The sequence below is a fragment of the Triturus cristatus genome, chromosome 2_1, assembly GCF_964204655.1.
Source record: "Triturus cristatus chromosome 2_1, aTriCri1.1, whole genome shotgun sequence".
In the NCBI taxonomy this organism is placed as follows: domain Eukaryota; kingdom Metazoa; phylum Chordata; class Amphibia; order Caudata; family Salamandridae; genus Triturus; species Triturus cristatus.
In genome coordinates, this window is record NC_140581.1 from 1,013,644,673 (window position 1) to 1,013,661,798 (window position 17,126).

The window sequence follows — 17,126 nt, forward strand, 5'->3', positions numbered from 1 at the left end:
ACTACTTTTCGTGAACACCCGAAGGGCACTGGTAAGACCAAAGGGGAGCATGGGAAAATGAAAATGCTCGTGGCCTACTGTGAAGCGCAGGTATTGCCGGTGGGCAGGAAGGACAGGGATGTGAAAATAAGCGTCCTGCAAGTCCAATGCCACCATCCAGTTTCCAGGGCTCGAGGGCAGAGATAACCTGAGCTAATGTCAACATTTTGAACTTCTCCTTCCGGAGGAAGCGGTTGATGTTCCTGAGATCCAAGATAGGACGCAGGCCTTTGTCCTTCTTGTGCACTAGAAAGTAGTAGGAATAACAACCACAACCTAATTCTGGGGTTGGAACTCGCTCGATAGGTCCCTTGGCCAAGAGAGCCGTAACTTCCTGGTTGAGAAGGGCCAAGTGATCCTCTGACATGCGATGGAATTGTGGTGGCATGGATGGAGGGGTAGTCTTGAAGGGGAGAGAGTAGCCCCTTCGGACTATCTGCAAAATCCACCTGTCAGACGTGATGATTTGCCAGCAGGGGAGGTGATGGCGGATCCTGCAGCCCACTGGCAACTGGTGCACCTGAAAGGTCGGACTAGGAGGGGTTTGAAGGCTGCTGCAGAGAAAGCACTGGTGGACTGGCCCGCCCGCAGCGCTGGGTCCTACGTCCCTGGCCGCGCAGAGGCTGGGAAGCTTGCGCCAGCCTGTGGCTCTGGGACAAACGTGGCAGGGGACCCCTTCCATAGCAGCAAAAAGAAGGCTGCATCAGTCGAGATGTAGTCGCGAGGCCCAAGGACCTGGTCATAGCCCTAGAATCCTTGAAGTGCTCAAGCGCATGGTCTGCCTTGTCGCCAAACAAGTGACAACCATCAAAGGGCATGTACAAAAGTAGACATCACCCGGGAAACCAGTGCTTCTCAGCCAGGCGTAGCATCTCAGGGCTACCCACGTTGAAATAGTCCTGCCTAGCGAGTTGGCAGTGTGCAGCCCATAGCGAATTGTGAACTTTGCTGCATCTCTCCCTTCGGCAACCACACAGGAGATTGTGGCCCAGGCCTCCTCCGGGCACGGTGGCAGCACCTGCTCAACCGTATCCCACACGGAGTGGGTGTATCGGCCCAAGAGACATGCAGTGTTTACCGACTGCAGTCCTAAGCCGGCGGAAGAAAACATCTTCTTCCCAAGGTTTTCCAGCTTCTTGGATTCCCTGGGGGAGCAGTAGGGAACGAGCCTTTGGAAGTAAAGGCTTGGACTACCAAGCTCTCAGGGGTAGGATGTTGGGAGAGGAAAATGGGGTCGCCCGGAGCTGGGCGGTGGTGTCGGGCAATCATCCTATTCACAGAAGCCCCTGTGCTGGGCTTGGACGAAGTGCCCAGAAGGATGTCCGTGAGGCCCTCATTGAATGGCAGCAGGGGCTCCGAAGAGGCGGCTGCCGGCTGAAGCACCTCAGTCAGGAGGTTATTCCTGACTGCCACAGTAGGAAGCTCAAGGCCCAAGGCCTCAGCCGCCCCACGCAACACCACAGTGTAGGAGGCTCCCTACTCCGTAGCCACGGTAGGGGGAGAAAGCATGCCAAGGTCTAGGGTGGCATCCAGACCACTGGCATCACCCAACTCCTCTCTCCAGTCCAGATCTTCGAGTTGGTCTGACCCCTCTCAGTCCTCCTCACCCTCTTCTGGCTGCCACTCAGGGTGAAAGGAAGCGCCAGGATAGAAAATTGGCACACAATTGCTGGTCATGCCGGTACCGGCATCAGTCAACACCGGTCTGACTCTGTATCTAGGTTGAGGGGGAGGCTGAGGTCGAGGCAGGCTGGGGACCCGAACAGCGTCGGAGGTGTCCTCGTCAATAGATTCTGCGATGGAGTAGGTGTATTCAGGTCAACCGGCGCCAATCCAGATCCAGGCCTTGTTCCTTGGGGGCCCTGTGGTGCTGGGGCCGAAGCCGCCAAAGGCAAAGGCCTAGAACCCCCAACCGAGTCCGCAGGGCTCGAAGGTGTAGTGGGGAGCTTCGTAAAATGTACGAAGTTGGGCAGGGATCCCTCCGGCTCCCCGAAAGGAGAGAAAACTCGGATCCGACCCAGCAGGCTCCGCGGGCGGAGCCAAAGGAAGACAACCATCCACATCCCGTGTCTCGTCGGCCGACGGACGGGGAGAAGGCAAAGAGTAACGGTGCTTCTCCTTGTGCTTCGACTTAGATGCAGACGAAGAAGAGGAGTGGTGCTGATGGCTCTGCGACCGTTCCCACGACCTCTCTCTCGACTGGGACCTCGAGCAGCCTGGAGCAATGCCAGGCCTCCAGAAGCTTTCGGGACCGCTCCCGCTAAAGACTTAGGGCCATGGCCCAACAGTCAGAGCACGACTTCGGGTCGTGGTCGCGCTCCAGACGCCAGAGGCACACTAGATGTGGGTCCGACACCGACATCAGCTTTTGGCAGGAGCCACACGACTTGAAGCCGGTCCACCGATGTGACATCCCTGTGTACCAGGAGTCAAACAACTTGAAAACAAGTCGACAAACAGTTTTTAAAAAGTGACTAAGGTACCGATCTCTCCGGATCTGCGCTGGCTGGTGCGGAAAAAGAAAGAACTGACGTCAGCGCGCACGGGCGGCATCTAAGTAGATACCGTGACGCCATCCTGGTGATCACGACGCCGACGACAGACGTGGAGTCGAATGATGCCACCTACCAACGTGCAAGGGTACTGCAACGAACAAATGTCTCCAGATCCAGTCTGACGCCTGGGGGTCATTCTAAGATAAGTAATCCATAACTAATAGCATCTTTCAGATTCACCTATTGTGATGCACTTTATCAAAGGCTTGCATCACACATTGCCTTGAAGCCGCTCATCATGCTACAATGGAAATTGAATTTAGTGGTGACATTTCTTATGTGCATGTCCTTTGAGCCAAAGCATAACAGCTCACTGCGTCTATTGGTGCTCTAAACAGTTTTCCTGATTGCTGTCACCTTTGCGGGCTGCATGAGTGAATGACAGGTGTTCTCAGTGCCGTCACCCTAAACCACTTTTTTCCCAGACAAATTGGGGCAGCCTTCCTACCCAAAGTTATGACATGCACCACTGGAATTATACGGCGGGGTGGACCAAATTATGTTTGAGGGTTTACTAAATTGACCAAATTATGTGTGAGAGTTTACTAAATTATGCAGAAGGAAAAGGCACATTATGCGGAATGATGCAGCACATTTTGTAATTTCTACACGTTACACATGTTAACATTATCTGGGCAAAGGTTTCACTTTTTTCGTATCAGCCCGACACCCAAATGCAGCAATAAGCAACAGAAAGATGACCAGTCAACCTTTGTGAAAGGCCTTTCACTGCATAGAAACATATGCTGCCATGTATTTAGTAACTTTTTATCAGCTTGAGCTAGAAACAACATTTCATGTTATAGGTTGCAGATTATGCAACAGATGATGAATTATTTGGCAAATCCCTAATTATGCGGAAAACACAGCAGATGCAAAATTGCCTAATTGCAGTGGCCTTGGTTATGTCACCTTTTCACATCAGATCATCTATTCCACTGCCAAAAACTTTTGCGCCACCTCATCCTTCGAAAGAGAAGACTCTCCATCTGCTCGACCGTAAAAGTTTCAACATTTATTTTATTTGCATGGTTAATTAAAACCTTTTCATCATTAAAACCATGAAAATATTTGAGCATCTAAAACCATTTCGACAGTACAATAATTAAGAAGTGAGCATAAAAACGGGCAAAACAAGTGCCATTCTACTTCCAAAATTAGGAATATTAAAATGAGTAAAATAAAAACAAAAAGAGGATAGTGGATTAGGATATCCTATGTGCAAAATAGCAAGTTATTAAAAAAAAAGAACTTTTTCCCGGCATGGCTACCTGTCTTAGTTATTTGCATTACAATATATGGGCAGCTAGCCATCATGCTAGGCGACTACTGCATTCATGATGAGCATATGTCCTAAAAGAAGTACAATAAAATTACTATATATCACTCTCCTATGTGCAAATTTACAAGATATTAAAAAAGGGAACTTTTTTTCCCGACCTGACTGCCAGTCTTGGTTGTTTACTTTGCAATGTATGAGCAACTAGTCGGCATGCAGAGTGACTGCAGCATCTATGAGGAACATATTTCCGATTAATTGAAGGAGAGTCCCGTTCAGGCCACTATGCGTCTGTCTAACATGTGCAGAGGCATAGTCAAACCGTCTGAATACGTACTAACGGATCAAAAGGGTATTTTTTTTTGCTGTTCTCTGTATACAGACGTTGTCCTGCTTCTGACTCCCATTTGTGCAGATGCACAGCAGATTCTTCATTATGCACGCATGTCGCCAGTAAAAGGGCTTTGTGTATCAACCACACGAAAGAACGTTACGTGGATGTTCATCTCTAAATGGGATTCTCTAGTGCAAAGAAAGGTAAGGTGGTGCAGAAAAGACCTTGTCAAAATTGGCAGTCCTCGTCATCAAAATCTGCTACATGCTGGCTAAGAAGCAACCCCCCCCCCCACTCCCCACCCGGTCAAAAAGCATGACGTTCTTTCCACTAGGGCCAAGGCTCCTACTGTGGGACTAGCAAATCGGAAATACTGGTTTTGGAAATCTGCCAGACTGTGACATAGGCGTTGATACTCACGAGATACTACTACCTTGACAGTAAGGTCCAAAGGGATGGCCATTTTAATGACTTAGTCCTGCAAGACTGCCAAACCTGAGTCCCCTCCTCAGGCCCTCCACCTTGGGAAGGTACTGCAGTGGTATCTACTTTAAAGGTAAGAAATCTGTGGTTCGAAGTATCCATTAGAAGAACAGGATACTTATCCTCAGTAACACTCTTTCTGGTGAATACTCTAACTGCCGATTTTTCTCTGACCTCCCACCTCTCCGTTCTCTGGAGTGGACTCCAGAAATCATAATAGGGTACCAACTTAGATTTTGGCACACTATCAACTGCAATTTGTTAGAAGTTCTCCAAGTCTGAGGGCAGAAAAGGAAGATTAACAAGCTGATGTCAGCATGCTGGTATGGCAGATATATGGGGCTCAGCACTGTAATTTCTGGGGTGGGACAGAGTCACCAAGGAGCCACAGAGCACCAGCTGGTGACATGCAGGAGCTTTGCTATAACATTCTCTGGATCCGGTCAGGCACTTGGGGATACTCTACAGGTAAGGAATCTGCAGTTGGATAGAGTATCTACCAGAAAGAGCGTTACCAAAGATAAGCAACTTGTTCGCCACCTCAAAGTCTCCCGAGATCCCTAGTGGAATGAATGCAGTTCGCCTCCAGGCCTTGTCAACATTTGTGATAACAAGTAAAACTGATTGAGCATTACATTATTATTACCATTACCATTATTGTTATAATTATTATTATTATTAATAACAGAAATACTATTAGAAAATACATATTGAATTTCATAAGCTATGTCGGATATAGTTAGCTCTACTGTACATTATAAGGATATTGGAGGTCCGTGTAGAGGAACAAGGCCAGAGGCAATTTACGAAATCACACTACTATAAGGTGAAAAACAATATCTTCATATCATTAGTAGGTTGTATTTTAGTTCTTCTGAAACAGGGTCCCTCAATCTTTTCCTCAAGCCTTTTATATACTTGGATTCCTGTTGCTTCTTATGAAAGATATCTTCTGTTTGCAGATACATAGAATAAATGTTGAGTATTGTTGCAAAGTCATTCTGTGCCCGGGCAACCCAATTTTTTTGCTGATGGTAACGGACTCTGACTGCCCCTAGGCTCTGCCTAACCAGGCCCAGGGCTATACTGAAAACACTAAGGGGCAGATTACATTGTCAGTCGTAAAGGCTCCGAGTGGCAGTTGGATTCCCCTAAACCGTGTATGAACCTATGTTTCCGACTCGGTCGGAAACATTTCCGACCAACCGATTACGATGTTCTCGGTCGGAAAGCAATCGTTCGGTCAGTCTGAATCTGTTCAGATCGGCATTTGGAAACTCTGAGCTGGTCGAAGTCGAATCGTACAGCTCTATGGACCGCATTTCCGACCGACTTATTAAAATGTCTGATTTGAACAGCCTTTCCGAATCGGTCTGTCCGACACAAATGTCGGAAACTGACTTTGGGGGCCCGTAGCAGGCCCCCCTTCCTCCAGGGGCCTCCGGTTGGAGGCTGTGGGGGTACCCATGGGACCCCTCTTTAATACCATGCACAGTGTGGCAGGCATCATGGGGTGCCCACCACAGGTTGCAACGTTTTCCGCAACCACCCCTTCTTTCAATGGGAGCCTGTGTTGTCGGTCGAACACAGGCTCCCACTGAAGGCAATGGGAGACTTTCTGAACGGTGTTCAGAAGCATCGTAATCGGTCGTTCGGACACGCCGAACGCGAGTCGGTTGGAACCGATTCAGACAAGGAGTCAGTTGGTTTGGTTTGTGACCGACATTGTAATGAGGCCCTTAGAATACAGTGAACACACCTAAACACACTAGGGGTACACTATGGGTGAGGGTACCCCTATGATTGGCATGACATCCCCTATAAGACCATAGTAGATATTAGGGCAGGGAGATTAAAACTACTTTTAAGTCCCTAGTATAAATAATTGGGCATGTCAGTTTAGAGGTCAGCAGCCCTTTCTGCACTTGCATGTGTGCACTGCCAAGAGCCTGAGGTCATTTCAAAAGCAGCCCTGTGTTGCAGAACTGCTTTTAAATGTAAATTGTGCCCAAACTCGACTTTGGTCTTCGTGGCACTTAAAAATGTATAAAGTACAATATTTTGGCATATTAGGCACCCCCAGAGTCTCCTCTAGCTGTCCCAGGAGTGTGTGTGTGGGGGGGGGGGGGGTCAGGTATTTATACGGAGGACCCTTATAAAATTAGAATTATATGCCCTGGGGATAGAGAAATTGCACATTTCACTTCCCTCATTGTAGTAAAGTGCTGCCCCAAATCGAATTTTGTGCTAGGAGCCTTTCTTAGGTGTACGAGGGGTGGGGGGGGGGGTGGTCACATAGGTATAGGCAGGGTCCTTATAAAAGCAGTTTGATTGGCCCTGGTGTTGGAGGAATTTGACATTTTATTTTCCCTATTGTAGTTCCCAGCCACGTAAATTAACATTGCAATAGTTTATGAATTTATAACTACCGCAAGGGACAACTGAAAAATATCATTCAAGGACTTGGGATAATGGCATTGATAAATCCAACAACATGCTGTTGTTGAATTTATCCTAAAATGTACACAAATAAGTTATAAGACTTTCTTGTCTGTAAACCAAAATTCAGCCTTCCAGTGGTCTGCCCTGATTGGTCAGTGTTTTGGGGATTAGCCAGGCTGCTTTGATGAAGTGATAAGTGGCACCCAGGGAGGAAAGGCTATCTCTTCTAAGAGAACCCTGCTCCACATGAATGCCAGAGCAGTGGAGAGGGACCTCAGCTTTAAAGGTAGAAAGAGACAGCCAGGTTTATCTACCCCCTACCACTCTGAACCTAGACAGATGGTAGGCTTAAGGAAGGAGCTTGCAGATGTAGGAGGGAGAGGAGCTATGGAAATGAGCCATCCTGGAGGTTGGTTTAGCTATATTATGTTTCTCTGCTGAGGCTTCAGCAATACTGAATTTTGGAAGAATAGGGTTTTCTGGGAGACCATTGCATCACACTTTGGAGAAAATGGTCATGCTCTGGGGTGTTGCCCTGCACCTCACTGGACAGGAGTGCCCTTCTGCTTGACCCCAGAGAACAGTGAATAAGTATCTGAAAGGGGCAGAGCCTTTCAGCTGTGCTGCTTAAAACTGAGAGAAGAAGAAGGATTGTCAAGCTCGAAACTTGATTTGCACCACCAGGCCCTGCATTCTGACTGACTGCGCCTGCTGCATTATCTGGAACTACAGCCCTTTGGATGTACCTTGCTTCAAACGGATTAAAGAGTGGACTACCTGCAAGCTACAGGTTAACAGATCTCACCTGCCTCAACTCCACCAAGAGTACCCTGCCTGGAGTGTAACCAGTGGACATTTAAGGGTGTTGTCCAGGTGCCTTATGGGAATTGTGCTCCCAACCTTTCAGGGACCATCTTGGAGATTACAGACCCATGGATTGTGTTGTGGACACTTTGGACCCTCAACTTGCGAAGAAGTTCCAGAAGTTTGGTGAACTTTTGTGTAAAAGCTCCAGAGGGTGACCGGACCCTCACAGAAAGGCAATCCGGCAAACCCTCATCGAATCCGGCCTGCTGGAGGAGGCTGCACGACGTGTGGTGAGAAATCCTACAGAATAGTTTCTAAGTGTGAAGGTAAAATCTTGAACAGGGCTTGCTAGTTCTGGCAATTACTATTGTGAAGTCTCAACTCAATGGTAATAATTACAGTGAAGTTCTGATGCCATCCATGTCCATAATATAGATGAGTAGTGATGTAAGAAGTGACATGCGTTTTATACAGTTATTACAGGTTGTTGTTAAGCTAGATCAGACATGGCGACCAAGCTTCACTTGGGGTTTTTTAAGATAGCCAAGGAATCTGCCCCTCACATTTGAAGGCTCTGACCTTCACCTTTTCTTTAAAATTTTAAACTGCACACACTAGATGCTGCTTAAGGCCTCTCTGGAGCAAGAGTTTTCAAAGCCACAGGGCAATCTTCTGTTTTGCCATGTGGGGGCTCCCCATCCCGAAACAGCAAGCCTTTTTGAAATCTGGTAGCCTCTTGTGACAATTTGCAGTGGCTTCGTAAGACAGTTGTTTACAATGACCTTCATACTTCAACAGCAGTGGGTCCTTGGGAGCCATAGACCTTTTGCTGAAAGAAACGCACAAAAATGACTATATAGAAGAAACTAGAACTGTAAATAATGAAATGTTAATAGACACGCATACCGCAGTTTTTGCCATAAAAGTATGGTGATAAATCACCACCAGCTCCGACTGCTGAAGTCCATTTAGCCTCTTACCTCGGACCTGGATCATTTTGATGACGTTGCCCACGTACTCGTACAGAAGAACCAGGTTGCACTGAGCTATGTCGATGCCTTCATCAGCCACTGACGTCGCTATAAGCATCTTGCTGTTGTCGCTGCTTTTAAAAGAATCGAGCACGCCTTTCTGACTTGGCAGGGTCATGCCTAAAGTATTGAAGATTGAAAAGGAATATTAATTTCAGGAGTTTGCCCAGTACCCAGCAAAATTACAAAAAACGTCAAAAATTTGAAATGGAGTATTTAAATCCAGCGCTACGAGGCATTTAAACCTAGCGCTATAAGGTCATGCTGCCACTGCCACACAGCTGAATGGTATTTATTGATTCTTTTGATTTATACCTGAAAACAGATGCATATCTTCAATATTTGAACTTTTCAGTGGTATTGACGGATCAAGCAAACTGAGGTATATTTGTGGTATCTGAATTGGTGGTCAAAGCTGTTGGTGTTATTTCAATTTGATTGCAAAAGGTTTTTATTGAAATACCACCGTCAACATTGAAAAGCATATTATATAGTGCAATATGATGCTAAACTCAAGTATAAAACAAGTTATTTTTGTGAAATTTAAGGACCGCTGATAGCTTTTACTGCCGATGCAAATCTGTTAATGCGAAATGGATATTTGCGTGATACTGTCAACAAATTCAAATGCAGTGGACATAAAACAGATGCACGATACACGTTAAACACATTATAAATACACACATGCCTATATCAAAGCTGGGTTACGGAATTTAGCTAGAAAAAAGTTTCAATCTGTGAGCTATTTTGCTTACTGTTATCAAAGGTATGGATCGTAATTAAGATGTTGGAATCTTTGTTTTTGGTGTTAGAAGTAAAACCCCTGAACTCCTGTTTGCATGGGTGTTGGAATTATAAATCTGTCGTTAAAATAGGACAGTGGGAGTTTTCTCCCTTTAAACACCAGGACATGCAGGTTATGGTGTAATGCCCTCCAACATTCACTCGTTGGGTTGCGGCTTTAATTTAAACTGTTTTACTGAGTGATTTTCCTGAGGTCTCACTACTAAACATGTTCCTGGTTTAAACTTCCGGGTTCAAAACACATACTGGTATTTAATCAAATGCTTGCCTTTGAAACATCCAGAGCAGTTTCTTTTACATTAAGGGCCTGATTACGATGTCGGCGGATCGCCTGGCGAACACAGGAAGCACACTGTTCAGAGTACCATGTGCCTGAGTGCAGCATAGGTGTACAAAGTGGTCAGAGTGCTGTGCATCAGAGTGTATTTTATATGTGTTGAGATGTCAAGAGACCCTTCCTCCGGATGCACTTGGGCACTATCAGTTTCTCAAGTGTGTCATAGATTCCTGTTTTACGTATCAGATATTTTGGTGCTGTTTGTTTCGTTGTTCAGTGTGCTTTCATGGAGCCTTCCTTGGCGCTGTATTGCTTCCTTGTGGAGGATTGGAGAGGCGCTGTGTCTTGCGTTGCTTCCTGTCAGGTGTTATTTTCAGTTTATGTCTGTGGGTCAACCTGATCCAACACAGTATTAATTTATTGAGAAATGTATTTATTATTTTGGAGTTTTATAAAGCACCTACAAGACATTCTGCAGACTTACCATGGAAAAACTTTCAGGTGTTTGACAAGCCTAGCAAGGGCTGGAAGACTCCAACTGAATGTGAGACCGTCACTCTATCCATCATTTCTCTGTCACTGCTCCAGTTTTCAACTTTTTCAGCAGAAAGGCTGAATGAAAAGTTAGGTAATTAAAAAATTTCTGATTCGGAAATGATGGATTCTGCACTCCGACTCGGATCCTACGCATAATTTCTGGGTCCCTGGGCGCTCAAAGATTTACCCCTCTGTTAATTTTATTGGAAGGTTTGTTTTTCACTGATGTGCAATCTGGATGAGAGGAGGGTCCCAGTTGTGTGAGATGTAGTGTTGTTGTACTTAGATATGTTTGTTCAATGTTACTTTCAAACCCTTTTCTGCTCCACAACAAACAACACACTCCTTGACTCTTAACTCGAAGTCCTTGTCCATAGAAGGCCACCAATAGTGCAGTCTGACACGCCTTTTTGTCATAGTTGCCCCTAGATGTCCATCATGTGCACAATCAACCAACGTGGTACGTACATTAAGAGGAGGAATGCACCTACCATCCCTCATGATGACACCATCTTCAATGGACAGTTCATCTGCAACTTTCCAGAAAGGTTGAATTTCAGGAGACACACACCTCTCTCTAGGCCAACCTTTCACAATATATTCTTTTATTCTTTCAAGAATAGAATCTTCACTCAACGCCTCTTTCCATTCAATCTCACTGCAAGCCTTATTTTCAACCGCATCGACAAAAGCAATAAAACAGTCCTCCATGTCCTCATCCACATCATGTACATCATCCTCACTTGAAGGAAGTCTTGACAGCATATCAGCTCTGACATTTTACTTTCTTGGGATGTGCTTAACCACAAAATCACACTGTAAAAGTTTAGTAGTCAGCTGTGCAATACGAGGCATGGCATATTTGAGACGTTCTCCCCCCAGAATGTATACAAGGGGCTTATGATCAGTTTGGATGACAAATTTCCTGCCCCCAATCACAGAGTAGTTAAGCTCTGGATCACGCAGTACTATGGAAGCATAGCTGATGGTAACTTCACTCACACCTGAAGATTGCGTAAGAACTGCCCCTAAACCATTATTACTAGCATCAACTGTAATGGTGCAGGGAACAGCTGGGTCATAAGCACTAAGGGTTTTTGCATTAACTATTTCTGACTTGACCAAGTCAAATGTCTCTTGACAGTTCACATCCCACTCAAAAGTGACATTCGTCCTTAACATATTAGAAAGGACCTTCATTTTACTGGCATAATCAGGTATGAAAAGTGAATAGAACTCACACAGCCCCAAAAAAGAGCGTAACTCATCCTTGTTTTTTGGACATGGGCATTCGACAACTGCTTTCACCAGACCTGGCCTCGGGCTGACACCTTTAGCAGAAACAAAATGTCCCAGAAATTCTATTTCTCTCTTCCAGAATTCACATTTATTTTTTTAAACAACAATTCCCTTTTTGTCAAAAATACCAAGCACAGTCCTCAAAACCTTATCATGGTCATCTAAATGTTTAGAAAAGATAAGCACATCATCTTGAAAGATGACAACACCCCTTACATCCTGAAGCACTGTCTGCATTATGCGTTGGAACACGGAAGCCACAGAGGCGAGACAAAAGGGCATCCTACAAAACTGAAAAGAACCAAAAGGGGAATTAAAAGCTATATAGTGGCGAGACTCATCATCCAACATAACTTGATGGTACGCAGAGGCCAGATCTATCTTGGAAAACCATTCTGCGTCCCCCAATTCTTCTAACAGGTCATCAATTTTTGGAAGTGGATGCGAATCAACCCAAATTTCTTTGTTTAGACTTCTCAAGTCGATGCACAAACGTATTTCACCATTCCGTTTGCGGGCGACAACCAATGGACTTAACCACAAACTGGATTCTACAGGCTAAATGATCCCACAATTCTGCAATCTATCCAATTCTGTCTTAAGATCTCCCCTAAGGCTAAACGGTACAGACCTGATCTTATGCTTCACCGGTATAGCGTCTTTCTTAACTTTGATCTTGTGCTTGAATCCCACAATTTTTTCAAGAGAGTCTGCCGAAAGATGGGTTTTTAGCCCCATCTTCACAACGTACGTAGGTTTCCTTACGTGAGGAATCTTGTCTACTCATTTGTTCCCTTGCAGTTGGGATCGGAGTTGCGGAGTGTGTTTTTGCCCTTTGCCATTCGCAACAAAGTTTTCTCATTTTATTTTATTGGGAGAGGATGGGTTATTTTACTCAATTTATTGGTTGTAAGCGATCCATTCTTTCAGTTTCAAATGGCTCTGACCCTCTCGTGATGTTTACATAATTCCACATCCCTGGGTTTTGAACTGTTTATCTGGGGAGTTGTTCATATGGTTGGTAATATGTTGTACTTAGATATGCTTGTTCAATGTTCTTTATAGAACCGCTATGTGTTGCCATAGTACTTGTGTGTGGGGGGTTCTATGATTGTCAGTTGGTGCCTCTCATCTGTTGTGAGAGGAGAGGAGCAATGGCTTGTTGTTCTCACTAATAAATACTAAAGACTTACCTGCTGTGTCCTGTGGTGGTATCCGGTGTCTGGGGGCACAACAAGTGTGAAGGCAGATTCAGTCACAGGCCTTCTGGATGGTGCACAGATGTTTAAGGGCCTCATGTACAAAGAGTTTTACCAGTTGCAGACCCTTAGATTCAATAAGTCTGAAGGTCTGTGGCCATTCAAGCGCATTTTAAAAACAAACTAATAAACCCAATTAATGATTCGGAAAAGTTTTTTTTTAAATAGTTAAACGAGTTTAGGTAACACTAAGGAATCAGGGCTTCATTTTCAAACGTTTGGGGGTTGGACAGCGCCGCAAGCCTTCTGGTGGCGCTGCCCTAAGTAAAAAAGTAAAAAAGAAAAAGGGCAGGAATGCGCTGTATCAATGAGATACAGCACATTCCTGTCCTCTTCCCCAGTGCTGGTGCGCAATTGGCTGCCTTGCGGCAATGAAGGCACCCTCAAACCATGGTGCAAGGGTGTTTGCATTGTGGGAATGATTGTTTTTGTGAAGGAAGGGACATCTTCCTGCACAAAAGCAATCAATGGAGGCAATTTCCTCATTCTGTTTGTGCTGCTGAATGAGGCACACATGGAAAGAGGAAAAAACGAGGAGAAGGCAAATGCTACTTACCAGTATGCATCTGTTCTTGGCATGTAAAGCTGCAGATCTACACACTGTGCATAGATCGCCATCTGGTGTTGGGCCCGGATGTTTGCAGTTGTTTTTCCTCTTGGAAAGTCTTTGGAAGTCACGAGGTATGTGACTCCTCCTTTGGATCGTATTGCGCATGGGCTTCGGCTCCATCCTCAGATTGTTTTTCGCCAGCAGGGAAATGATGGAGCGTAGTAATAAACAGTGAAGATGCCCATGTGTGTTGTATCTAAATAAGATAAACTGGAACAGATAAAGGTAGCCGGGGAGGCGGGTGAGCGTGTATAGATCTGCAGCTCTACATGCCAAGAACAGATGCATACTGGTAAGTAGCATTTGCCGTTCGAGGCATATGAGCTGCAGATTACACACTGTGCATAGATTATATAGCAGTACCCATCCTTAGCGGCGACCACCAGTATCTGTTGCAGTGGTTTGAAACAATGTCTTGAGTACAGCCTGGCCCACACTAGCCTGTTGCTTAGGTTGCACATCTACACAATAGTGTTTAGTGAAAGTGTGCAGTGTTGACCATATAGCTGCTCTGCAGATATCATCTAAGGCATAGGTCTTCAAACTCTGGGGCGCGCCCCCCTGGGGGGGCGCAGCATCCCCTCAGAGGGGGCGTGCACTCCACCCCACCACTTAACCTTCCATTGTCCTTCCAGGCCCGTTAGGCTTTGTGTGTCTCAGTCCGAGCAGCTGCTGCAGCTCGGGCTGCTGGGGGCTCGTCAGGGCAGTGTCTGGAGTCTTATCTCCGACACGCCCGAGCTTTTCACAGGTCTTTAAAGACCATTTGCAAGCCATGTATATCTTGAAAACGGAGCACAAAGAGCCAAACAAGAGCTCAAAGCAAGCACAAAAGAGCACAAACTAGTCCAAAAGGTAAAAGAATCATACAAATAACACAAAAGGGCACATAAAAGCAGAACATAGCAAAAAGGAAAAAGAAAGGAGCAAAAAATGCACATCCCGAGTGCGACACGTTTTATGCTGTCTCGATCGGGAATTTCAATATTGTTAATGGATGCTAAACTGTTCAGGTTTTTTAAAATATGCTTGGGGGTAGTCTGAACCGAAAACGGACCTATTGATAGCGAACCATTTAAACTTTCCTGTTACATTTGAATGGCATTCATAACTTCCTAAGCTCCGGTCATAAAAGGCATGATTGTAGGCTTAACAGAAGAGGAATCCCTTTAGAGAAAACCGAAAACAATGGAACTTTTTTTCTTTTTATGTAGTGATTTTTGTTCAGGCTTTTGCTTGCCCTTTACTACTGTTTCGATGTCGCAGGTAAAGGGGCAGGGCTACATGTTTAGCGCTTTACCCAGGCTCCACTACCTCAGTGAATGGACTTGACCCAGGTGAGCTTGGTGCTTACTTAAATGAACTCTGAACATTGGTGTCCATATTTCACCCATGTTCCTATGTGTAACCAGCTATACACCTTGTGTAAACTGGCTACAGAGGCTGTTTGTTTTCTGGTTCCAGGATCCCCTGAGCCCCCACTCTGCCTATTTCTTAAATTTGGATTTTACGTTTTACTGCCTTAGTGTGAGAATGCATTTTATGAATATGTATATAAAGTTGGGTTACCAAAAGAAAAATGCCAGCCATCTGTTGTTTAAAGAGCCTGCAAAGGCCTTATCTTGACACTAAATAGGGTTATAAATAGAATAGTATGTGTTTATTTGTAATGTGACTTTTCAATCTTTGTTCCCTTTAATTATCAGTCATGGATCATTCAGGCAGCCCTAGAACACAATTAAAAATGCTTTCTGTTCAAAGTATGCACAGATACGTGCTGAAAATTGTACGGTCTGGGACATCAATTTAATGAGCTGGCAACCCTAATCCCAAGACTGGAAGTTTGTTGCAGGATGAGCACATTATTTCCTCCACCCTCGATCCCTGGACCCTGAATAATGCCATAAAAGCAATAGTGTAACTTATATCTGAAATCCTATGCCAGCCCTCAATAACATGCTGAATAACTTCAACTGTATCTGGGAATGCAACCTGCATTAAGACAACTCACTTCTCATTCTCGCCCTTCACTTTCACACTCACCCTGCACTCACATGGATCACAATGTACTCGCACTGAACACCATGCACTCATACCTCCATCACCCTGCACTCAGTGACCAACCTGTACTTATGCCACTCACCATTAACCCACATTGTTCTCCCTCCACTTACCCTGCGGTCACATGAACACACCGCTCACTCTGCACTCACAGTGATCACTCAGCACTCACAATGCTCTTGCGCTGTTCACCTTGTACCTCACCCTGCAGTCACACAAGCACACTACTCACCCTGCTCATGTGACACTTCACTCACCTGTCCCTCACTGCTCACTCTGCAATCTCACCCAAACAAGCCCATCACTAACCATACATTCATTTGTCCCACTCTGCACTTACATCTGCACGCAAATGGTCACCTCACGCACCCTGCAGTCACTCCTCTTACCCTACTCTCACACTGTTGCATCGCTCACCATGAACTCACATGGGCACTCCTGCCACCCATACAGCGCAGAGGGTTAATGTGCCTGCTACAAAGAACGTGTATCATGCATATCACAGAAATGAGTGTTAGTGAACTACGGTAGCCCTATAAAAAAGTGAAATGTTGGTCAGAAAGGGGTTATAGAGAGATGAGGTGCATTGTTGGCGATTGGTAGTGAGGGAACTCAAGGAAAACGAGGAGAGGGGCTCTCAAAAAGACTGTTGCACCGTGGGCGACAAGTGTTAGGGCCAGCCCTGGCTGGGAGTCTTAGCCCCCTCCCCCTGAAGTCCGGGTATAGTTGCACCCCTGGTTGCTTCCCATGTCAGAAGTATATTTGCTGCCTGTTTTTCATACCCCCCTCTCGAGTTAGGGCTCTCTGATTGGAGTAGTTATCCAGAACCGCCAATCAGCATGTAGTTCCTGCAGCAGAGCACTGCTTTGACGTCAGCACTGACGTTCCTCCAATGAACGGGACAGCAAGAGAGATGCCAGGGAGTGCCACAAATTTTGTGTACATAAAGTTGCAAAATACTTCAAACTTTGCTAATGAAACAGCACTTCTTCTGTTGCCTTTTGCCTCATGGTTGCTGAATTTGAGATCTGGTTGCTGCTTTTCGGCTCTCTTGAATCCTCCCCCCTCAAGGTTATCCTGGGTTGTACCCTGGCAGCTACTGCATTTTACTGCAAGGAATTTTCAATGGTTGTATCTTTCCTGAAGATTCCGTTCTCTGGCAGGTAACAGTGAAGAGCTTTTTGTTTTATTTTTTTAAAGCTTCGCTCCTTTCCCCTTTGTGCCACTACTAGTGGGAACATTGGAGGCTTCAAGGAGGAGCGGATTTGGAGATAATGCCATGGGTCCTGACTTTGGTTCTGGGGACCCAGGT

At 45.5% G+C, this 17,126-nt stretch overlaps 1 protein-coding gene across 6 annotated transcripts in view; it reads right to left on the minus strand.

Annotated features, from left to right (window-relative positions):
* Positions 1 to 17,126, minus strand: part of RIGI (RNA sensor RIG-I) — a 506,425-nt gene that overhangs the window by 147,216 nt on the left and 342,083 nt on the right. For all 6 annotated transcript variants that reach the window (XR_014970743.1, XR_014970727.1, XM_085634941.1 and 3 more), the window contains one exon: positions 8,920 to 9,090. Coding sequence is in view for 4 of the 6 variants with exons in the window: in XM_085634941.1 (XP_085491067.1) it covers positions 8,920 to 9,090 (171 nt within the window). In the remaining 2 variants the exon portion in view is untranslated. The remainder of the gene's footprint in view (positions 1 to 8,919; positions 9,091 to 17,126) is intronic.